Raw genomic sequence first — 25,749 nt, forward strand, 5'->3', positions numbered from 1 at the left:
GAATTTCATTTGCCACTGACCAACCCATATACATCTTCCTGTCTTCCTCACTATTTACCACCCCACTGATTTGCATACCATTTGTGAACTTATTGACCAACCCTCCTACATTCAAATTTAAATCATTTTTGTATACTGCAAGCAGCAAGGGCAACAATGCTAATTCCTGCAGATCCCCACTGGTCACAGACCTCAAGTCACAAAAACATTTCTCAATCATTACTCGAGATAACAAAGTGTGGAGCTGGATGAGCACAGCAGGCCAAGTAGCATCTTAGGAGCACAATGCTTGGCCTGCTGTGTTCATCCAGCTCCACACTTTGTTATCTTGGATTTTCCAACATCTGCAGTTCCCATTATCTCGATTATTACCTTCTGTTTTTTAGCTATTCAGTCAATCTGGATTTAATCCCCTGGGCTCTTACCTTCACTCTTCATCTCCCATGCAGGATCTTATCAAAAGCCTTGCTCTGGTCCAAGTGGACTAAGTTGAATGCATTGCTTCTTGCATATTCTCCAGACCCAGTCACACTGTAGAACTAGCCATGCTTCAGAACTAGCCTTGCCATTAGTCCGCCTATTCCAGTACAGATACAATACTCACATCTACCAACAATATGGAAATTTACTCACATATATTCTATGCACAGAAAGGAAGAAAAATCCACCCCAGCTAATAATAGATACGAGTCTACTCTCAATCATAGAGTCATAGGATAATACAGCAGTGATACGGAAACAGGCCCTTCAGCTCAACCAATCCATGCTGAACATAATCCCAAACTAAACTAGTCCCCCTGCTTGCCCATAACCCTCCAAACCCTTCCTACTCATATATTCATGCAAATGTCTTTTAAAGCAATAGGAAGCCTCATCACAAGTGCTACTAAACAGCTCTTGAAAGATATTAACCAGCTCATTGAAGCTAATATTGGATTCTGTCAAGGCTACCTGGCTCAACTTCATTTTATCCTGGTCTAATAAGACCATAAGATCATAAGACGTAGGAGCAGAAATTGGGCTATTCGACCCATCGAGTCTGCTCCGTCATTCAATAATGGCCAATAAGTTCCTCAATCCCATTCTCCTGCTTTCTCCCTGTAACACTTCATTCCCTTGATAATCAAGAACCTATCCATCTCAGTCTTAAATGTACTCAATGACCTGGCCTCCACTGCCTTCTGTGGCAGTAAATTTCATAGATTCACCACTCTCTGGCTGAAGAAGTTTCTCCTTATCTCCATTCTTAAAGGTCATCCATTTACTCTAAGGCTGTGCCCTCTGGTCCTAATCTCTCTTACTAATGGAAGCATCTTCCCAACATACACTCTGTTCAGGCCGTTTAGTATTCTGTAAGTTTCAATTAGATCCCCCCTTTGTCCTTGTAAACTCCAATGAGTATAGTCCCAGAATCCTCAAACGTTCCTCATATGTTAAGCTTTCCATTCCTGGGACCATTCTCGTGAATCTCCTCTGAATTCGCTTCAGGGCCAGTACATCCTTCCTGAGATATGGACCCTAAACTGCACACAATGCTCCAAAAGTGGCCTGACCAGATCCTTACAAAGCCTCAGTAGTACATCCCTGCTTTTATATTCAAGTCTGCTCAAAATAAATGCCAACATTGCATTTGCCTTCCTGACTACTGACTCAACTTACAAGTTTACCTTGAGACAATCCTGGACTAGAACTCCCAAGTCTCTTTGCACTTCAGATTTCTGAATTTTCACCCCATTTAGAAAATAGTCCATGCGTTTATTCTTCCTACCAAAGTGCATAACCTCACACTTTCCCACGTTCTACTCCATCTGCCTCTTCTTGGCCCACTCTCCTAACCTGTCCAAATTCTTCTGTAGCCTCCCACCTCCTCCATACTACCTGTCCTTCCACCTATCTTTGTATCGCCTGCAATTTAATCTTGGACAAAAGAGCTGAAAGCCAGAGATGTGGCGAGAATGACTGTCCTTGACATCAAAGCAACATTCAACCAAGCGTGGAATCAAGGAATCCCAATATAACTGAGTCAGTGGCACTCAGGAAGGGCTTGCCACATGTTGGAGTCATATCTAGCATAAAGGAAGATGATGGTGCTTGTTGGAGGTCAGCTATCTCAGCTCCAGGATATCTCTGCAGGAGTTTCTGAGAGATATCTCCTCGGTTCAATCGTCTTTATCTGCTTCATCAATGAACTTCGTTCCCTCTTTGTGTTAGAAGTAGGGATGTTTGCTTTTTGCATGGTGATCAGAACTGTCACAACTCCTCAAATACTGAAGCATCCCTTGTCCACATACAGCAAGGCCTGGCTAGTGTCTAGGCTTGAACTGATAAGTAGCAAATGATGTTTGCATCAAATGTGCCAGGCAATGACTATATCCAACAAGATCGAACCCGATCATTCTCCCTTGACATTCAATTTATTACCATTTCTAAATCACTCACTATCAAGATCCTAGATTTTACAGTTAACTAGAAAATGAGCTAGACTAGCAGTTTAAATGCTGTGGCTATAAGGGCAAGTCAGAGGCTAGATATTCTATGGAGAACAATTCACCTCCAGTCTCCCCCATGCCTGTATTATCTATAAAGCACTCATTGGGTGGGTAATGAAATGCTCTGTCCTTGCCTGAATGGGTTTGGCTTCAACACATTTAGGAGGTTCGACACGATCTCAGACAAAGCAACCATCTTGATTATCACCCCACCACCTTCAACATCCACTCCTTCACTGCTGACATAGTGTGTATACCATCTACAACGTGTAAAACACCAAGGCTGTTTTGAAAAACTTTCGCCATCTAAAAGGTGAAATGTAGTAAATATTTGGGAAGACCACCACCATCAAGATCCCATCTATTTCTCTCACCATTCTAACTTGGAGACAAATTTCATCCACTGTTCCCCAGAAGGCCATGCCAGAAATTAGATTCTGGCTCTTCCTGTGGACTCCTGTTTGAAGTTATGTCCAACAGATAGTTAATTATAGAACTGACTTGTTAAATTTTTGACAGCTCACATTGGAATCTCATGTATTACTTCATTCTCCATAAAGATTTGAACTTCCAGCAGCATTTAGTTTATGTGCTTCTGTTAGATAATGCATATTGAAATCTAACCTTCATTCATTTGTTCTACCACAAAGGCAGCAATAGTGGTTATCCCTTTTGCCTCCTCATTTTTCTTTCCATTTTCATTCTGTTGAAGCACATTCACATACCAGAAACAAGACGCCTTTTCATACTGTCAACATTTTTTTCAATCTGAAATGTAAATTAATTCTTTCTGGTATGCTTCAACAGAGATCAAAGTGGGGATATTAAGGATACAAAGTAGGCTTTCTTTCAACAGAACCAATGCCAAATACTGTGAGGTAAGTGTAAGAAGGCCAATTTAATTGTTATCCATGGCCCTCCTCCAGGCAGAACCCCGTCTACAAGAACAAACATTGCAAAGGCACAGTTTTTTTTTGTAAATGACCTTATCATAAGTCCAAACAGTGTGGTGATAAAAGATTAAACCGAATAATTCTTGATTTCTTTACCCTGCCTACATTGATTTGTAAATAACTTTATTAATTTTGCATATATCATGTTGCTCAGTGATCCTGACAGCAGATGCTCACAGGTGGAGAGGGTAGGGAAAAGTAGCTCCTTATGGAAAACCATTGACTTGTTTATTTTGTTCATTTGTTGCAGCTATTGCTTTGAGGTAGACTACATTAGCATTTTAAAAATAAACACACTTCTTTCAAGTACAGGAGCTGATGGCCCAAAGCTCTCAATTGGCCTAGTCTATTCCCTATCCGTTGATCCATCAAAAGCAGGGTAAAAGAAAACACTACCCTATTTAGGGGATGGTTGTTTCTTCAGATTTAATAGTTTATACTTTTACAAGAATGATTTAGCAAGTCTAACACTATTTTTACATTGCAGCATTCAGAAATAAGGATTAACTTAATGCTAATAACATGCAATTTCCTTATCTTTATCCAAACTACTGTGCTGAATGGACAATATTATATTACCAGTTCATGTGCTGAGTTTTTATGGCTGCAGAAAATGAGAGGAGATGCAGAGGAGGTGAATGTACAAGACATAATTAGTAAGTTTGCAGATGATTCAAAATTAGGAGGTATCGTTAATATGAAAGAAGTTCATCAAAAATTGCAGAGGGCACTTGACCAGATGGGGATGTGAGTTGAGGATTGACAAATGCAATTCAACACAGATAAGTGTGACGTGTTGCATTTTGGAAAGTCAAACTAAAGTAGGACTTATACAGTAAATGGTAAAGTCCAGAGGAGTGTTGTGGAACAGAGGGACCTGGGAGTACATATAAAATAATCAGAGGGTTAGATAGGGTGGATAGGGAGAGCCTTTTTCCTAGGATGGTGACGGCAAGCACGAGGGGGCATAGCTTTAAATTGAGGGGTGAAAGATATAGGACAGATGTCAGAGATAGTTTCTTTACTCAGAGAGTAGTAAGGGAATGGAATGCTTTGCCTGCAACGGTAGTAGATTCGCCAACTTTAGGTACATTCAAGTCGTCATTGGATAAGCATATGGACGTATATGGAACAGTGTAGGTTAGATGGGCTTGTGATCAGTATGACAGGTTGGCACAACATCGAGGGCCGAAGGGCCTGTACTGTGCTGTAATGTTCTATGTTCTATGTTCTATGTTCTATGTTCTACAAAGTTCATTGAAAGCGACGTCACAGGTGGGCAGGATGGTGAAGAAGGCATTTAGCATACTGGCTTTCATCAGTTGAGGCATTGAGTGTAGGAGTTGGGACATTATGTTACAATTGTATAAATCATCGCTGAGGCTGCACTTGTAGCGTTATGTACAGTTTTGGTCACCCAATGATAGGAAAAACATAGTTAAACTGGAAAGTATGTAAAGAAGATTTATGAGGATTATGCCAGGACCAATACGCCTGAGTTATAGGGAGAGGTTGGCCAAGAATGGACTTTATTCCTTGGAATGTAGGATAATGAGGGGTGACCTTATTGTGGTGTATAATATCATGAGGAGCATAGATAGGATGAATGCAGAGATGGTGAATTGAAAACTAGAAAGCATAGGTTTAAGGTGAGAGGGGAAAGATTTAAGAGGGATCTGAGGGGCAACTTCTCCACACAGAGAGTGGTGCGTATATGGAATTGGCTACCAGAGAAAGTAGTTGAGGCAGATACAATAGCAACATTTGAAAAACATTTGGATAGGTACATGGATGGGAAGGGTTTAGAAGGACATGCACCAAATACAGGCAATCAGAACTACCTGAGTGGTCAAAGGGGTTATCGTGGAAAGGTTTGGGCCAAAGGGTCTATTTCTGTACTGTATTACTCTATGACTCTGTGAAAATCTATTTACTCTGAGTTTTTAAAATGGCTTGTCTCCAAGCAGGCTAGCATTATGGGTCTTCAATTCTAAGTGCAATTGGAGTTTTTAAGAAAATGTCAAATAATTTAAATGTAGACAGTCACAGGGACCGCACAGGTACAAATAGTCAGTTATAAAAATTGGATATAAAAATGTATTTGTTTTATTTATCACATTTCTCATGAACTTCATGAGCATTTTTTTAAGTTACTCTAACTGCTCCAGTCAGCTAAAGCTCTTATTCAGTTGTCTAATCGCTAAAAACTGTCAGTATGTGATTGTTCATTGATAATTCCATTGCAAGTCAGCTCAATTACCACAAAAAATACAGCCACCATGTTAAATGAAAAAAGAGGTAATAAACTAATAAAAATAAACAGAGTATAACCAAATTTATCTTTAATGATTTAAACCCCCAAATGTTCAACAAAGTCATCCCTACTTTCATCTGTCCTACAACTGAAGAGCATCAAAATATTTAAATGATTTGGATTCTGTATAGATGCTGCATTTTTTAAATTTTTTGCCATTTTGAAATTGTAATAAACCTCTGCTTAGACAAATTATATTTGAAATTGATATCTATTTTACTCTGAGGGGTAAACAAGTTCAAATGGAGTTAATGCATAAATATTTTAAATGAAGTCATTAGCTTCAGAATTCCATATACTGAGTTGTACCATTCTTACCCAAATAGAAAATGAATTTCATCTATCAATAGCCTGGAGATATATTTACATCAGACTTTTGTGAATTAACCGATTTGCATATCTATAGTGGCAATTTGTGAAAAAAAACTCATAAATGAGAATAATATGTCAGAATAGATGAAAATGAGAGTGCTCCTTTTATTGCTAGTTCCGGTTGAAGACCAGAGCAGCAGTCTAAGGGAGGAGCACATCAGAGAGGTATGTGCTTCTCAGGGAAATTCTGAGCCAGCTTGACTCATACCTCTGTTTTACAAGAAAATTTCAAGGCACACAACACCAGGTTATAGCCCAACAGGTTTGTTTGGAATCACACAAGCTTCAGGAGCGCAGCCCTGATGAAGAAGCTGTGCTCCCAAAACTTGTCTTATTCCAAATAAACCTGCTGGACTGTAACTCGGTGTTGTGTAACTTCTGACTTTGTCCACCTCAGTCCAGCATGAGCACCTCCACATCATTACAAGAAAATCTAACACTGAAAAACTTGGCAAACAGAAAAGAGCAACACAGCAAAAGAAGATGCCACAGTTTCACTGTGTAAACATTACTCAACGATATATAACAGAAGAAACAGAGAGGGTTAGGTGTGTGTTCCAGTGATCATTGGGTTGGCAGCAGGTGGGGGGTGTGTGTTGCCTGCTCTAAATTAAAATCTTATAGTAAGGTACCTCTTTCTTTCTGTTCTACCGACAACTACATGCATTAATAATCCTGAAAAACTCTTCCCTCCATTTAACCAGGATGATTCTACCAAATCTCCTACACTGTCCTTGAACATAATCTAAAATAGTTCTGATATTAAGTATACTTTCTCCTGTTGCTGCAGAAGAGATTAGAGCATTATGCTTGAAAGAGGCAGGCCACTAGATGACCATATGTCATGGTATGGTTCTGGAGCTCATGGCGAGACTGCTGTTGCAATAGGAGTTGATTATGTTGGGGACTAAAGTTCTAATGACAAGTTCAGAGATAAATATTTACACAGTGTTTAGGGCATCCCAGTGAAGAATCACCCAATCACTAGTTTTCACTCATTAGCCACATTCCCATACTTCTGAAAGGGTTGTGCTCACCCACTCCTGGATTTTACTGTCCTTTTTTCCAGGTACACATCAGCAAGGCTGGACATAAGAGGAAGAAGTTAAGGAGGGGGAGGATTAGAGACAAACTGCTTCTTTATGAATTATCATAATGATGACAAAGGCACAGATATTAAATCAAGAATAAGATGTAGGAAATGGTGAAGGAATCCCTTATCTATATTCCTCTGTCGGAAATCATTCAAACACAACCCCTTTTCACTTCTGTCTTTATTTGCATGCTCCAGCTCACGTATTTTAGCCTGACAGGAATGAGGCATGGATGAGTGAACAAGGGTACGTTATCTTCCAAATAGTAATTGACAAAAATATGGCTCATAGATTTTGAAATGAGTCCCAGAAATATATTTGCTCTCAGATGTAAAAATGAATTGTCTACATTGCATCGAGTTTGTATTACATCTGACAGGGGTGATTCTTCATTTTATGCCTCTTGTTTATAGGAACAGAAGGGAAAAACCTCCTTGTTTGGATACATAAATAGAACAAGTCACAGTTTTATGAGAAAGAAAGGAATCCAAAGCTAAGGCTTAAATGGCTAAGGCTACAATTTGGAAGGACAGAATGCAGGGAAAAGATGTCGGGATGCTCTTTCAATTAAAAAGTGTACTACTGTTGAAGTGAATAATGACTTTCGTTCTAAAGTGCAAGATGTAAAATCAGTTTGTGTGGAATTAAGAAAAGCAAGGGGCAAAAAAAACTGTGATAAGAATTGCTTGTAGGCCACCAAACAGCATTGGAAATGTAAATAACAGTGTAAATCAGGACATGAGAGATACGTGTAATGAGGAAAATGCAATAATCATTGGGCAATTTCAATATCTAAAGACTGGGTAAACCTAACTGAGGTTGCAGAGGATGATTTCTTGAAATGCCTGCAAGGCAGATTGGGAAACTAAATTAAAACATATGACAGCAGACAGGCAATGGCTAACATTTATGGAATCATAGAATCCCTACAATGTGGAAGCAGGCCATTTGGCCCATCAAGTCCACACTGACCCTCCAAACTGCATCCCACCCACACTCATTCCCCCATGCCATCCCTACATTTCCCATCCTAGACATTATGGACATGGCCAATCCACCTAACCTGCACATCTTTGGACTGTGGAAGGAAACCAGCCAAAGACGGAGCTCAACGAAAGATCACTAACTAAATTCTGAGATGGAGGGATTGCAATATCAGGAAATGATAAATTGAGTGGACCTATATTCTCTGCAATTTGGAAGAACAAGCAGTGACACCGTTGAAACATTTGGCACAAAGGCAATTATGTACTGATATTGTCACTCGACTAATAATCCAGAAACTCAGGTAATGCTCTGGAGACCTGGATTTGAATTCCACCATAGCAGATGGTGGATTTTGCATTTTAAGAAAATCTGGAATAAAAATTCAAATGATGCCAATCTTGTCTATTGTTGCAAATTTACTTCTCATTCACTAATGTCATTTAGAGAAGGAGTTCAACTGCCCTTACGTGACCTGGTCTGCATGTGAAGCCAGACCTGCAGCAATGTGGTTAATTGCCCTCTGAAATGGCCTAGCAAGACACTCAGTTGTATTAACACCACTAAGAAGTCTCGAAGGAATGAAACCAGGTTGGTCACCTGGCATCAACCTAGGAACTGGAAACAACAACAGTAAATTCAGCTCTATTGACCCAGCAAAATCCTCCTTACTATCATCTGGGGTCCAGTGCCAAAACTGGAAGAACAATCTCAGAACAAGCAACAGCCTCACATAATCACACAGATGGAATCATACCTTATGGAATCATTGTCCCAAACAACATCATCACCATCCTTGGGTAAGCCCTATCCTGCTGGCAGAACAGACCCAGCAGAGGTGGTGGCATAGTGGTATGCAGTTGAGAGGGATTTGGCCCGGGAGCCCCAACATTGACTCTGGATGCCATGATATTTTATGATATGAGGTCAAACATAGGCAAGAAAATCTCTAATCATGTCTTACACCCTCCTTCAACTGATGAGCCCACAATCCTCCATGTTTAATAGCACTTGGAGGAACTCCTAAAGGTCATAGCAGCTGGATTGTGTGTGTGACAGCCTGTGAGGGAACCAACAAGACAGAAAGAAAATACTTGACCTTTGTCTCACCAATCTGCCAGCCGCGGATGCATCTATCCATGATAGTATCAGTAAGAGTGACTACCACATAGTCCTTGACAAGGTGAAGACTCGTCTTTAATTTGAAGGTACCCTTCATCATGTTGTGTGGCTCTACCACTTTGTTAAATTGGTTAGGTTTCAAACAGATTTAGCACTGCAGGATGGGTATCCATGAGTGGGTGTGGGCCGTAAGTAGCAGCAGAATTATATTCAAATACGTACTGCAATCCCAAGGTCCAGCACATCCCTCTACTGTACCATTGCCGTCAATGAGCCACTGGTCAATGAAGCTTCAGGAGTGTTTGCTGCACCGGGCAACCTAACAATAGAGCTGTCAACCTTATGAAGATACAAAACAACTACTTCTGTGCCATGCAGTGTAAGCAGCAAATGACAGACCATTTTAAGTGATTCCACAACCAACAGATCAGATATATGCACTGCAGTCCTGCCTCACCCATTCCATATGGTCATAAACAGTTTAACAATTCACTGAAGGAGGAGGCTGCACAAATATTTCCAACATCAATAAGGGGGGTGTCCAACACATCAGTGCAAAAGACAAGCCTGTAGCATTCAAAACAACACTCAATCAGAAACTAGATGATCCATTTTGGCTTCCTCCAGAGGCTGTTGACATCACAAAAGCCAACTTCAACCAATTTGATTCGCTTCATGTGATATCAAGAAATGGCGCTGGATATGGCAACAGTTATGGGCCCTGAAATTATTCTGGCAACAATACTGAAGACTTGTGCTCCAGAACTACTTGATCTCTAGTTCAGCTATAACATTGGCATCTACCCAGCAATGTGCAAAATTCCTCAGCTATGACTGTACACAAAAAGCAGAGCAAATACAACGTCGCCAACTACCACCCAATTAGACAACTCTCAATCAGGAGAGTGACAAATGGAATTAGCAACAGTGCTATCAAGCAGCTCCTACTCAGCAATAACCCTCTCAAAGCTGCTCAGTTTGGGTTCTTCCAGAGCCACTCAGCACTGTTCTCATTACAGCCTTGTTTCAAAAATATACAATAGAACTGAACCCCAGAGCTACTTAAGACTATTTTTGACATCGTACTTGAGTAAGTATAGCATCGGTGATCAAAATTTAACAGGAATCGGAAGAATACTCTCCCCTGATTAGAAGCATAGTTGGAACAGAAGAAGATGATTATGGGTGTTGGAAGTTTATCATTCTCAGCTCCAGGCCATCACTGCAATAGTTCTTCAGGCTAGTTTTCTCAGCTCAACCAATTTCAGCTACTTCATCAGTGGTTTTCCTTCCATCTTAAGGTCAGGAGTAGAGATGTTCACTGATGATTGGACAACATTTAGCACCATTCATGGCCACTCAGACACTGTAGCAGTAGATGTCCAAATGTAGCGAGACATGGGCAACATTAGTCATATGCTGAAAATTAGGGAGTAGCATTGGTGCCACACAAGTTCCAGTTATGACCATCTCCCACAAGAGATCATCTAACCATTGCTCCTTGACATTAAATCGGATTGCCATTGCTGAATCTTCCACTAAAAACATTATAGTAGTTATGACTAACCAGAAACTGAATTGAATCAGTCACCTATATGCAGTGGCTACAAAAACCAGTCAACAACCAGGAATCCTGCAATGAGTAACTCACCTCTTGACACCATAAAGCCTGTTTTCCATTTTCATGACATGTTGGGAGTGTGATGGAATACTCCCCACTTGCCTGCTTAAGTGCAGGTTCAATAGCACTCAAAAAGCTGCGCAGTATTCCGGAGAAAAACAGCAAACTTAATTGGTACTAAATCCACAAATATTCGCTCTGCCATCACCAACACTCAATAACAGCAGTGTGTACCATTTACCAGATGCAGTGCAAAAGTTCACTAAGGTTTCTTACAAACCCACATCCGCCATATAGCTGGTCAAGAACAGCAAATACATAGGAAAACTACAGCCCTCTGGTCCCTCTCCAAGCCAGGTACCATCCTGACTTAAAAATACATTGGCATTCTATCAGTGTCGCTGGGTCAAAATCCTGAAACTTCCTTCTTCACAGCATTATGAGTGTTTGTACACTATGTAGACTGTAGCAGTTCAAGAAGGCAGCTCACCATCTTCTCAAGGACAGAGATGGGCAATAAGTATTGGCCCAGCCAGTAACATTCACAATCCTTGAATAAATTTTAAAAATAATTTAAGTTTTTTACAGCAATCAACAGGGTAGATGCAAGAAGCATGTTTCCCCTGGGGTGGCACAGTGGCTCACTGGTTAGCACTGCTGCCGCACAGCACCAGGGACCTGGGTTCGATTCCCGCCTCAGACAGTTGCCTGAGTGGTTTTTTCATGTTCTCCCCGTGTCTGCATGGGTTTCCTCCAGGTGCTGCAGTTTCCTCCCACAGTCCAAAGATGTGTAGGTTTAGGTGGATTGGCTGTGCTAATTGCCCACAATGTTCAGGGATGTGTAGATTAGGTGGGTTACAAGGGGACGGGTCTGGGTGGAATACTCTGAGGTTCAGTGTGGACTTGTTAGGCCGAAGGGCCTGTTTCCACACTGCAGAGATTCTGTGATCTGTGACTGGGTCATCTTAAACCAGGGAACTCAGTCTCAGAACAAGGGGAAGGGCTTTTCGGGCTTTTAGGGTTGAAATAAGGAGAAATCTCTTCAGTCTGAGAATAGTCAATCTTTGGAGTTCACCGTGCCGGACTGGTTGAGGACGGTCAGTCACGAGAATGTTCAAGATTGCAAATGATAGATTTTGGCATATTAAAAACATCAAGGGATATGTAGGAAAATGGTGTGATATAGCTCAGCCATTCTCTCATTGAATGACAGGGTAGGCTTTAAGGACTGAATAGCCTATTCCTATTCCTATTTCCTGTGTTTGTTGTTACGTAATTGCAGTTTGAAGCAGAATCCTCCTAAGAAACAGGTTGGAAGCACTGTCTCCACCTCCACAAAATTAAAAACTGAATATCTAAAGGCAATAGAAGCTTCTAGTCCATGGCAACCTTCATACATACTTCTGTTTCCCAGGGCTTTCAGGATTGGGGACTATTAGATTGGCTGTTCTGAGGGCAAATTCCAGAGACCATTAGACTGGTAACGTTTAGAGTTTTTCTGATTCATTAAGGGCAGCAGCCCCTGCCAATCTTCCAGCTGCCACCGCCCTTCCCTTTTATCTCTGCCGTGGAGAAAATGGTATAAATTTCCCAGATCTCATTTGAAGTGTGTAAATTACATGACAAAAATCTATCCCTGCTGCTCCCTAGTTAATATTCCATGAATTTCCCTGTGACGGTCTGAAATTACACTATGTGTATTACACTATATTGATTGTAGTCGTCGCCTTCTTGGTCAAATAAAGACAGCAGTTTAGACAAGAGATCATCTCTTAACTTTCATAACATTTGTGACAGATCACCCTCATGACCATTTTAGTGAACTTTATTCTGCCTCCGAGCAACATGTCAGTATGTCTTCCTGACAAATGTTATCTTTGTAGTCAATGAGGAAAAATAATATCAAATGGGATCCTTTTTCCTTAAGTGCTGCCTGATGCTCATTTGTTCCATATTGCTGTTCTCCTCCTCCAGAGTGGACAATCGTAAAATCAGACAGGGCATGCCATACCTGATACGAAGAAGTTTCCACTGTGGTTGGTGGAGTGTGTGATGACCATGGCACACAAGTTCTCTGATAGTGTTGCAATTAAAGAAGCACTCTGAAACAAGTCCAGGTCTGTGCAGAATGCCAAAAAAATTGCCACAAAACTAATTCCCAGTTGCAGAAATTGCAATTAAGACTCTCTACACTTTTCAAGCTCACTCACAAATTCCTCATTTCCAACTTTCTCTGATTCTGGCAACAGCTGCGCTTATAATTCACATTCTAACTTGCCCCTCGTGCATTGCATGTGTAAAAGCAGAAGGCTAAGATGGATGTAAATGAGCTCATTCGGGACTTCATGGGCAGATTGTGGGAAGGGCCAAAAAGCACAAGGTAATTTAGGGAGATAGATTTTAGGGCAGGAAATAGCATTAATAGATGCCAAAAAGTTAGCACACACTGAAATTACATCAAGAACAGCATGGAATTTCCAGATCACGTTTGATTAAAAGCAAGGCAAAGGCAAAAGTGTTTATAAATTCTGCATGGAAATCAACATTTTATTTCTTTAACTTTCAGTAGTAAGTCACAGCAGCTTTAAAAATAAGAACATTGAAGTACAGAACATTGATCATTAACATTCCTTTTCAACATTGATGTCTTCTATAAAGAAAACAATTCGATCTGGCAGTTTTCCGAATTTGCACCAGTCTTGTTCTTGTTCTGTAAGATAGCAAAATGTGAAGCTGGATGAACACAGCAGGCCAAGCAGCATCTTAGGAGCACAAAAGCTGACGTTTCGGGCCTAGACCATTAATGAAGGATCTAAGCCCAAAACATCAGCTTTTGTGCTCCTGAGATGCTGCTTGGCCTGCTGTGTTCATCCAGCTCCACACTTTGTTATCTCGGATTCTCCAGCATCTGCAGTTCCCATTATCTTTGTTCTTGTTTCATGTCTGCTTTAATGTAATGTCTTTACACAATTTTTCCAAATCTAAAATAAACATCATTGTATTACTGTGGTGATTTTTATTTTCATTTCAGGGTTTAATGAGGCTGGTTATACAGTGAAACATTTTATTGCATCTTTCAATTTAATATTGTAACATCTGGAAAAGGAGGTGTCAGTGTAGAAAGAATTGTTCTGGTTGATATATCAACATGTTAATCCTCAGTAATAACTACCATGGCACACTACAATACTGTTTTTATTGTAGTGATCGTGACTGTTAGTGTCCTTGCAAGTTTTATGAACGTGGTTGTCCTTATAACATCTGAGATACCTAAGCATTTTCTATCTGCTGATCCAAACTAAAAAGATAGGTCATTCCCTGGGCATCTTGCCATATACCACTGGAATAGATGCTAGCTCATTTTTGTTGGCCAAATAGGCAACCCTAATTACTCTGGCATGCCTTTCCTCCTGACAAAGCATGAAAAATATAAAATGTTGTGATCTGAAAGCCACTGACAAACTTTCCTGATTAAGAGTCTAAATGCTGGAAGGCCCGTTAACTTACTTTTATACGCACTATTAAAAGTTTAAATTCTTCAATTCCTAAACTTGCAAGCATAGTTTTACTTTTTGCATAAATAGTAAGTTGTTCAAGTCTGTTTGTGATACCACAGGGAGGTCTACTGGATAATAAATCATTACAAAGGGGAGATTCAACCAACACTGTCTGCCAAAGCATTGTGTTTCCACAGGTGTTTGAGCACATGTGCAGACAGAACTGCTAGGATTATCACTTGGGCATCCTGACCTGTCTGGCAGGTACGCCTTTTTCCAGCTTGAAGTGTTCAGGTGGCCATAGTTGATGGAACTAGCATTAGCAATTTCTGCCTAAGGTTAAAGTTGGTAATGCCTTAAATATGCCCATGTATTGTAAGTAACCAAAAGATTAATTGTATTTTAAGTGTTCGTTGGCAATGCCGTTTTGTGAGGGTGATATGGAATTGTGCGTTGCATGCAGCAATGATCATATTATCTTCCTAACTATGTGAGTCTAATAAATGAGTTTAATTATGTTGTACATGATCCTTTACAGGTATCAGGGGATATCTGGCTCGTAAGCAATATAAAACCATGAAGAAAAACAATATTTTGGGAACAGAACAAGGATTCCAAACCACAGAGGGTAAATCCAGTTTTGAACAAATAAGGTCAGTTATATGTGATATGACAAAGAATGTTAAAGATGACACAAACCATATTACTGTTATGTTTAATGCACTGCTTTCAGCAAAGTTTGTTTTACACAAAGTGAAAGTTTTCACAGAAAATACTAAGCTCTGAATGCTCAAGTTGGTTTTTTTTATCTAGAAATAACTCTATCTTGAACTGACATTGCCATCTTAAGTTTTTCTGCAATATGTTTTACTCCTGCTTAATACAGAAGTGAGATCTCGTATGAAATATCTATCAACCCCATCCATAAAGTATATTAATTAGTATTCCATGATAGTATTCAGTTTATTGTCATATATTAAAAATGTAAATCTCAGGCACATTCAGTGACACTGGTAGTGACTGACAGAAGCTATTTATGCAAAACGTAAAACTATGCTTGCAAGTTTAGGAATTGAAGAATTTAAACTTTTAATAGTGCGTATAAAAGTAAGTTAACGGGCCTTCCAGCATCTAGACTTTGTAGCTCCGTGTTCTTAACTCCTTTTGCTTTGTAAGCCTACATTCCCCTTTCCCAAACCTTCTCCCCTCTAATTAAATTAACACCCTTTCTATAGCCCTAGATGTTGGATTTGCCCGAACATTGGCCCAAGCGCACTTGAAATGAAGTTCATCCCACTTCCTTCTTCCCCAGTAGTGGAGCCAGTGTCTGGTGAACTGAAACCACATTTCACCCACACCAATCTTTGAGCCAAGCATTTAACTCATTGATTTCATTTACCCTAAGCTAGTTTGCCCATGGGTCAGGTAATAGTCCAGAGATTATTTCCTGAGAGGTTCTGCTTATAATTTGGCTCCTAATTGTACAAATTCTTTCTGCAGAATCTCTTTTCTAGTCATTCAAAGTCATTAGTACCAATGTGGCTGACTACAACTGGATAACACCCCTCCCACTCCATGCTGTTCTCCAGTGCAGATGAAATATCCTTAATCCTGGCACTGAGCAGACAACAGAGTCTTTGGAAATCACCCTCAGAGAACAGTATCTATTCTCCTAATTATACTGTCGTCTTGCACCACCACATTCCATACTCTGCTGCCCCATACCAGCACTAGAATGATTCCCTATACCACGTTGCTGTGGTTAGTTTGCTTATCTTCCCTGCAGCCCTCACCTTTGTCTGCACAGTTTTGAAGAACGTCATAACTGTTGGCCAATTGGGCTGAGACTTTTCAAATGCAACTCCTTGTGTTCCCATATCTGCTTCACCTGCAGTCATGTCCAGCTGTCCCTGACCACAGCACAAGTTTAAATTACCTAGTCTGAGGGGTGTAACTGCCTTCAGAACAAAGTGTCTAGGTAACTTTCAGTTCCCTGATTTGGTATGATATCTGCAGCTTGGACATTAGCTTCAGTTTGATCTGGAGTTCCCTGAGTTGCAAATGGATGAATTTGAGTTGAAGCAACTTGGAGTCCAGCAACTTGCACATGCTGCAGTAGCAACACATCACCTGTCCTGTGACCAGTATCATGTTTGCTTTAATTTATTAATGAATACCCTCAATTCCAGGGTCTTTATACTTTACTGTAATTATATTTTTAAATGAATAAACCACCAGTATTAATCTTATACTCAACACTCCCTCTTGATCTCATGATGGTGGTATGGTGGTGACGCAGATCACAGCGTTAACTTCTAAAGTGGCTGCCATGCACACATCTCAGAGGGCTGCACAGAGGAAAAAAATGAACGGGAATGCTGCTTATGCTTAAGCAGATTTTTTTAAGACAAGAAAAACAAACACAAACTGAAGATCTAATTTTTACTTTAAAGATTAAATGTATTCACCAATCTCACACAGCAATTACCTTCACTCCCTGCACTTGCTATAGGCCAATTAGCTTAACATCTAATACTGGGAAAATGTTCGAGTTTGTTGTATTATATAATATTAGCAGGAAGTTTAAAAATGCATAATATAATCATCCAGAGTCAGCATGTCTTAATGAAGGGGAAATTATGCCTGACAAATTTATTTGAATAATTTGATAAGGTAACAAGCAAGATAGATAAAAAGGAAGTGGGGATGTGATATATTTGGATTTCCAGAAGCTGTTTAATAAGCTAACAACCCCTGGTGTTTTGGAAGTACATTAACAGAAAGGATTGGTTAATTATTATAAGACACAGAGTTGGGATAAAGTAGACACTTCCGGAATGTTATCCTGAACTAACAGGGATCATTGCTGGGGTAACAATTAATTATGATGTATATTCATGACTTGGTTGAGGGAAGGAAATATATGTAAGTTTGAAGATAACACAGAATTGACAGATACTTTGAAATGACAAAAAATGTCTGGATTGGGATATAGAGAGGTTACATGAATGGGGGAGATTTTGGCAGATGGAATATAACATGGAAAATGTGAAGTTATGTATTTGGCCAGGAAAAATAGATGAGCTGAATATCAGTTACATGCGTAAAATTGGAGAAATTTGCAGCACAGAGGGTTTGGGGTTTCCTCATGCATAAACTGGGAAAAGCTAGCATACAAGTCCAGTGGGTTACAGAGAAAGCAAAATGAATTTTTGGTCATTATTTCATAGGGACTGGAATATAAAAATAGGAAGGTTTTTTTAAACTATACAAGGCACTAGTCAGAAAAGAGCTGGAATTTTGTATAGAAAACTGGGCTAAAAAGAAGCCCAAAAGCTTAAGTATGAAAATCTATTTTGAGTACAGATAACCCTTCACTATTGTCCCCACCACTTCACTATTATTCCTCTTTCATGAAGAACCACTATTCTGGACAAGGTACACCAGGAGATCTAAGCATCATCATATATACAGTATGGTTTGGAATTGCTAAACAGACATGCAGCCTCATAATGGATCATGAAATATGTACCATACATAATTGTGAAAGAAGGGAACCACTAATCTTTCAAAATAAAACAAAGAATGCAGATGCTGAAGATCTGGAGCAAACAAAACTAAAAATTGCTAGAGAAACTCGGCAGGTCTGGCAGTATATGTGGAGAGAAAACAGAGTTAGCATTCTGAGCCCAGTGACCCTCCTTCAAAATTTCTGAAGCAGGGTCTGAATTATTAATTTGAACTATTAATGGGGAGAAAACTAAAAATTCAACTCCTATTCTTTTAAAATGGTTGATTCCACGAATGAGTCTCATGGATTTAAAAAGTACTCGCCAGAAAGAACAGGGATTTCATCAGCAATAAATGACTAACTGCCCGTTTCACATAAAAACCTTGACCTAGGCTTGAACAAGGTGAAACAGTGTGGACCTAGATTTAGTAGGAGTGGTGCTATCATTGAACATGTACCAAATCAGCAATAGCCATATCTTGTAACATGTCAGAATTACGAACACTTTGTCTCACTAAAGAACCATAATCATAACTCTTTCAAAAGTGACTATATAGTTTTCCTTTTCAGACAATAAACTTTTGGACATTGCTAAATGGCTGAAATACTGAGGGGGTTTTGTAATTTGGAAAAATTGAGTAGTGCGCATTTTTAGCTGTGCAAGAGAATTTTGCGTTTCAAAGCAGTGAGATCATTACCTGAGACAAAGTAGCACCAGAAGTCTTTGAATTAAAGGTAAACTGCCTGATCACAGCCCTTGGATTGGTTGAGCTGCAGTCTGTTCCAAAACTGTAAATGCAGAGCGGTCTTAGAACTCCAAAAGTTGTAAACTGAACACATCACTCTCTCTGGCTTGTCTTTATGTGAGTGAAAGCACAGGAAAACCAATAAAGTAAAAAGAAAGAATTCCAATACAGCATAGATCTAGATCCACTAGATGAACAATCAAAGTGAGGAACAATTGTTGCTTTTCAGACAACAGTTTGTTATCATTACTGAGATCAGATGACACTGTGAGACAATTTAAGTCATTCTTGAGGTCTGGACTTTTGATCTTCAGAATTTTAATTTTCTCCTGTCAACGTTTTTCTATCCATAATATTTGTGTTGAATGGCCTGTCTTTTCCCTGCCTGATTGTGAAAGACTCTGTGTACTTGGATGTTAAAGTTGCACAGTGGTAGCTTTCTCTGCCATTTGTTAAAGTTAGGTGCACTTACAATAAATAGTATTTTCTGGAAATGATGTTAGCTGGTGTGAATTGTTTTTGTCTTGAATAGCAATCAACCAGTAAAATTGGTCATTTGGTGATCTAATTGAGTTTTTACACATTTCATGGCCGACTGTGGATGACTTCCTTTGCGTTTTCCCTATCACCGTATGGAGGTCCCCACACGGCAATCAGTTCCAACAGCTTAATGCATCTACACAGTGAATGCATATACAGCCCCTACAAACAGCTGCACAGCCTGGTGGCTGAGAAGCAACAAAGCCGATGGAACAGCAGGGCTTGATATTGTAAGAACTCTTAAATGATGACAGTTACAATGAGATGGATCCAATGAGTGATGTCAGGAGCCTTGGCAATCCAATCAATGCAAAGATGCGATCAACTGCCAAATCAGCTGTCCTCGAGTGACCAAAAAGCTACTCCTCTCTTTCCAACACATAATCCGTCGGGAAGAATTATGAAGCCTCCGGGGGAATCTACTCCTTTTCCCTGCAGAAATTCAGCAATGCAGCTGCTATGTTACTGTTTCTGGTTGTGGACAAGACTTTTTTGTCGTATTGTATGCTTTTTCTTTTGTGTGGGAATGACACCCACGGTTGCATCGGCAATCTACACCGATTACAAGTGATAATGGGAACTGCAGATGCTGGAGAATCCAAGATAATAATGAAAGCACTCCTGAGATGCTGCTGGGCCTGCTGTGTTCATCCAGCCTCACATTTCATTACACTGATTACAACCCGATTCAAAACAAACTCATTGCATAAATGAGCCACCAATCCAGCCATTCCACAAATCTTGTACTCGCTGTTCAGCCACTGCTGTTTGTAAAAGGATGCCTCCCGATGTTTCAATGTACATGCAGCTTCTGTACTGACTCACATTTTGTCCGTGGCTCTTTTTATGTCTTTAAACTCACTTTGCTGCCTTCATGCCATTTAAGAGAAATCATTGCTGATCGCCATGTTGTGATTTAGCGTTTGCTTACACAAAAATTTGTCAATCTCACACCACGATTAGATGCAGGATGTAGATTTTTTTTGTTGAAGATATGTTTTAGCATTGCTTAGAATAATTATGAAGGTTCAGCAAATGTTACTACAGGAAAACACAACTAGAGTGCCTCACACTATGTGCAGCAAGCTAGATTGTGCCATAGTTGCTAGTCATATGTTCAATATCCTGGTTTCTTGCATATTAGCACGTTCCCTCTTTAAGTGATAGCTTGACAGTTGTGACCTTTAATGCCTCTGAGCTTCCAGAATGAGCTCCCAGACAAGCCTTTTTGATCTGCTTTTACAACTGAGCTTACCTACTTTTAAGTCTACAGCCTAGTGTTTTGACCCAACTAGACTCAAGCATCTAACCACTTGCACAGTTCTAGATTTCTAGCTTCTGTGAGAAGATCCCCACCATCCATAACCTGTCTTTTGTCAAGAATGCAGGAATCCAGCTAACAACAACTCTTGAGTATCACAGATTCACCTTCTTTGGATGAGTAAAACTGGCAAACTGATTGTCTGCTGAATATTATTCATTGATCTAATTTTGACTGACCTATTAAAAACCTGCAACATGAGCTAACCATTTTTTCTACACAGAATCAAATGTGACCAACATTTGGACACCTCATGCTAAACTGTCACCATGGCTACAGGCTACTAGCTTCCACAGCACACATGGATTCTTCAGTGATTGGAACAAGTTTGATCTTGTTGAGTATGAGATCCCTGATTGGGGTTGTTAACCTGGCCAATCAGGAAAGCCCAGGCTGACCAATAAAACCAGGAAATTAGAATCTTCTCAGTCCAGGTGACTGACTCCAAGATATCTGGCCGTAGCCAGTATACTGTGTACAAGTAAATAAAGGGTGGCTTAGTAACTGAATACCAGCCTCTGTGCAATTATTTCAGTGGCAACAGGAAAAAATAAGATGTGCCTGAAGAACATTTGCTTGCAACAATCATCTTGGAGTTATGGTAAGCATTTCTGGCATTATGCCTTTATTTGGGAAGCTGGACTCATTTGATCCTGCTGACAAAGATTGGGCCCAGTACGTGAAAAGAATGTGATATTTTTTCAGGCAAATGAAACTGGGGCAGATGAAAAGCAACAAGTAGTCCCTTTGACTGCTTACAGACCTGCACCATTTTCAGTTATAAGGGGTATAACTTTCCCAGAGGCACCAGACACTGAAACCTTCCAGGAGTTGACGGAGTTGGTCAACTGAAACCCAACTGGACTTCAAACAGGAACTGCAACTGGCTTTGTCATTAAAAAAAAACGGCAAATGGAGCATGGGAGCTACAGAACATCCTACTGGAAATGGACTCCCTCACAAGTCCAACTGAGCTTGCGGAACACCACGTGAGTGTAGGCAACCACAGAGCCTCTCGCAGGGCATATCCTGATCAGAGGGACCCCCAGGCCAGCCCACAGCAGAATGTCAGAATAAAGCCGAGCCTCAGCTAAATGGCTGAAAAGTTCTTCACGCTCTGGGCTGGCAAACCATTGTAGTTGCTGCTGGTATGCAGACTGGATACAGTAGACGGGTCCTACAAGGTCTGACCTGAGTAAGAAAACTTGTAGACTGGTACCCAGGAGAGTGCACATCCCGGAAAGACCCCCTACACCTGGGTTGAAACAAATAAATTGCTTGGTGACATCCAAATTGTATCCAATTAAAATTATTATTTGCTTAAATGGCCGTTCAGTTCCATGGAGGTTGATACTGGTGCAGCTGTATCTGTGGTTGCACAATTAGTGTTTAAAAAGATTCACTTGGGACTCCAACCCTTAAGTTTGCATAAGACCTCAGCCACACTGAGACCATACATTGGGGAATTACTGCAGATTAAGGATATGACTTCGTTTCTGGTCTCCTATGAGAAGCAATTGGTGCAGTTGCCACTGATGGTGATAAAAGGCTCTGGCCCAAGCCTTTTTGGGATGAAATTGGTTGAGAAAAATTCACCTGGATTGGCTCAACATTTTTCAATTAGAAAATGACTGCCTCAGTGAAATACCCAGGAGTATTTCAGGAAGGATGTAGGTCTGTCAAAGGGCCCAAAGCCACTTCACATGTTGACCTGGAAGCAATTCTGAGATTTTGCAAGGTCCGTCTGGTGCCATTTTCCGTGCAGGCAAAAGTAGAGGCGGAATCGAGGAGGCTGGAGAGTGAAGGAATCATCAGACCAGTGCAGTTTGCAGAATGGCTGGCATTGGTTGTAATGATTGTGAAGCCTGATGCCTCAGTTTGCCTTTGTGGGGATTTTAAGCAAATGGTAAACTGCGTCTCTCAGCAGGAAAAATACTGAATCCTTCACAAAGAGGACTTGCACACAATGTTGGCAGAGGGGGATATCACTTACGAAGCTGGACATAAGCCACACTTACCTGCAACTGTGACTGGATGAGGAGTCCCAGATGTGCACCACAATTGATACCCATAAGATTTTATACCAATATACAAAATAGCCATTTGGGGTACCATCAGTCTGCACCCTTTTCCAGTGGACCATAGAGAACACTTTACAAGGGCTATCCCAGGTGGCCATTTATCTGGATGAGATACTAAGAACAGGGAAAACCAATAAAGAGCACTTGGAGAACTTAGACATCATGCTCAAACAATTCTCCCTGACAGGCACACACCTTAAATGGGAAAATGTGTTTTCCAGGTGCCCCAAGTGCTATACTTGAGATAGAGTCAACACAACCAGGTTACACCCATTGGAGGATAAAGTGAGGGCAATCAAAGGAACCCCAGCTCCCATGACTGCACCGGAGCTTCCTTGGATTAATAAATTATCATAGAAAATTCATACATAACGTGGCCTCCATCTTGGCACTCTTACAGCTCCTGTTGAAAAGGGGTCTGCCTTGGAAATGGTCATGTAGCCAAGAAGTAGCCTTTAGGGAAGTGAAAAAACAGCGATCATCATTTCAGGAATTGGCCCACTATGATCCAAAGTGAGAAGCAGTGCTGACGTGCGCTGCCTTTCAGTATGGTATCAGGTTAGTGTTGGCTCACCAGTGGCCCAATGGAGTGGAACACTTGATAGCATACACTTCCCAGACTTTTCCTGATGCCGAGCGCAAATATGCCCAGATAGAGAAGGAAGGTTTGGCTGTCATTTCTGGTGTGAGGAAGTTCTACCAGTACCTTTGCGGATGGGAATTTGTGTTGGTAAAAGACCACAGACCCCTGCCACTCCACCGAAGGAGGACAATGAGATGCTGCCCGTAGCTTCCAGTGGAATTTGGCTTCGGGCCTTTATTCTCAAGCCCATACAAATAGAGAACTGTCCAGGAGGCCAAGTGGCTAATGCAGATGCATTGAGTTGCCTCCCACTGGCAGGTGCTCCACGCTCCACCAGTGGTACCTCCCTTGAAGGAGTCTGTTTTGGTTTTAAACTTCCTGGACACCCTTTCAGTCACTGCTGACAATATCCAACTGTGGATACAAAGATCCTGTCCTCGCAAAATTAAAACGGCTGGTGGTAATGGGGGAATCAGAAGGGTCATCGCACCCTGGATTGAAACCTGTCTGGACCTATTGAGACCAGATCACTGTAGACAATGGTTTATTGCTGTGGGGAGCAAGAGTGATTGTCCTGAGTAAAGGTCACTGCCAGATACTGCCTAAACTTCACCAGGGTCATCCAGGGGTCTCCAAGCTGAAGACGCTAGCAAGAAACGATGTCTGGTGGCCAGGGTTGGATGCCAATATTGCTGTATTCCTGGGGCAGAGACCAGAGTGCCAATAAGGACAAAAATTGCTACCAGCAGTGCCACCACATTCATGGGAATGGCCATGAAAAACCTGGACTCCATTGCATGTCAACTGTGCTGGTCATTTCATAGGCTTAATCTTCCTGGTCATCATGGATGCTCATTCAAAGTGGGTGGACATACATAACGTTCATTCAGCAAACTCAGGGACGATGATTGAAAAGCTGCAAGCATCGTTCGTGATACACGGTCTCCCAGAAGTATTGATCACGGAATAACTCAATAAAGTAATTAACTAAGCAGAGTTAATTACAGGTGATGTGTTGTAGCTGTATGATGTGGGAGCTGGCTGATCCCATTGTGATATGCGGTGACCACATCTGCAGCAAGTGTTGGTTGCTTGAGGAACTTCAGCTCAAGAGTTGATGAGCCAGAATCTGAGCTAAAAACACTGCAGAACATCCAGGAGGGAGAGAAGTTTCTGGACACTGTATTTCAAGATGCAGCCACACCTGGTAGATTAAGCACTTCAAGTTGGAGTGCAAGGTAAAATTTTGCAAAGTCAGCATGGCTTCATCATGGGAGGTCATGCCTGACAAATCTGTTAGAATTCTTTGAGGAAGTAATGGGCATGTTAGACCAAAGAGAGCCAATGCATGTTATCTTCCTGGATTTCGAGAAGGCTTTTGACAAGATGCTGCACAGGAGGCTTGCTGAGTAAGACGAGGGCTCAAGGTGTTAGAGAAAGGTACTAGTATATGCAGAAAGCAGAGAGCAAGGATAAAAGAGTCTTTCTCAGGATAGCAGCCAGTGATTAATGGTGTTCCACAAGGGTCAGTGTTGGAACCACACCTTTTCACTTCATGCCTTAATGATCTCAGTGAAGAAATTAAGGCAGTCTGGGTAAGTTTGCAGATGATACAAAGATGGGTAGAGGGTCAGGTAGTATTGAGGAGGTGGGGAGGCTGCAGAAGGATTTGGATAGGTTAGGAGATTGGGCAAAGTAGTGGCAAATGGATTACTGGGAAAGTGTGAGATCATACACTTTGGTAAGAAGAATAGTAGCATGGACTATTTTCTAAATGGAGAGATAATTCAGAAGTCTGAAGTGCAAAGAAACTTGGGAGTTCCAGTCCAGGATTCTCTCAAAATAAATTTGCAGGTTGAGTAAGTAATAATGTAGGCAAAAACAAGTTTGGCATTTATTTTGAGAGGACTTGAACATAAAAGCAGGGGTGTACTTCTGAGGCTGTATAATGCTATGGTCAGGCCACATTTGGAGTATTGTGTGCAGTTTTGGGTCCCATATCTGAGGAAGGATGTATCGGCTCTGGAGTGAATTCAGAGGAGGTTCGTGAGAATGGTCCCAGAAATGAAAAGCTTAATATATGAGGAATGTTTGAGGACTTTGGGTCTATACTCAATGGAGTTTAGTAGGATGAGGGGGGATTTGATTGAAACTTACAGAATACTGAATGGCCTGGGCAGTGTGATATTGGGAAGATGTTTCCATTAGCAGGAGAGACTAGGACCTGAGGGCACAGCCTTAGAGTAAAGGGAAGACCTTTTAGATCAGAGATGAAGAGGAACATCTTCGGCCAGAGAGTGGTGAATCTATGGAATTCATTGCCATAGAAGGCTGTGGAGAACAGGTCATTGAGTATATTTAAGACGGAGATAGACAGGCTCTTGATAGTCAAGGGGATCAAGTGTTGTGGGGACAAAGCGGGACAGTGGAATTCAGAAACCTATCAGCCAAGATTGAATGGTGGAACAGACTCAGTGGGCGGAATGACCTAATTTCTGCTCCTCTGTCTCATGGTCTTATG

General features: G+C 40.9%; 1 protein-coding gene across 9 annotated transcripts in view; it reads left to right on the plus strand.

The window, feature by feature from the left end:
• Positions 1-25,749, plus strand: part of myo3b (myosin IIIB) — a 583,195-nt gene that overhangs the window by 450,960 nt on the left and 106,486 nt on the right. For all 9 annotated transcript variants that reach the window (XM_059647251.1, XM_059647253.1, XM_059647249.1 and 6 more), the window contains one exon: positions 14,985-15,099. In XM_059647251.1, the coding sequence (XP_059503234.1) occupies positions 14,985-15,099 (115 nt within the window). The remainder of the gene's footprint in view (positions 1-14,984; positions 15,100-25,749) is intronic.

This window comes from Stegostoma tigrinum, chromosome 7 (genome assembly GCF_030684315.1).
Source record: "Stegostoma tigrinum isolate sSteTig4 chromosome 7, sSteTig4.hap1, whole genome shotgun sequence".
Classification (NCBI taxonomy): domain Eukaryota; kingdom Metazoa; phylum Chordata; class Chondrichthyes; order Orectolobiformes; family Stegostomatidae; genus Stegostoma; species Stegostoma tigrinum.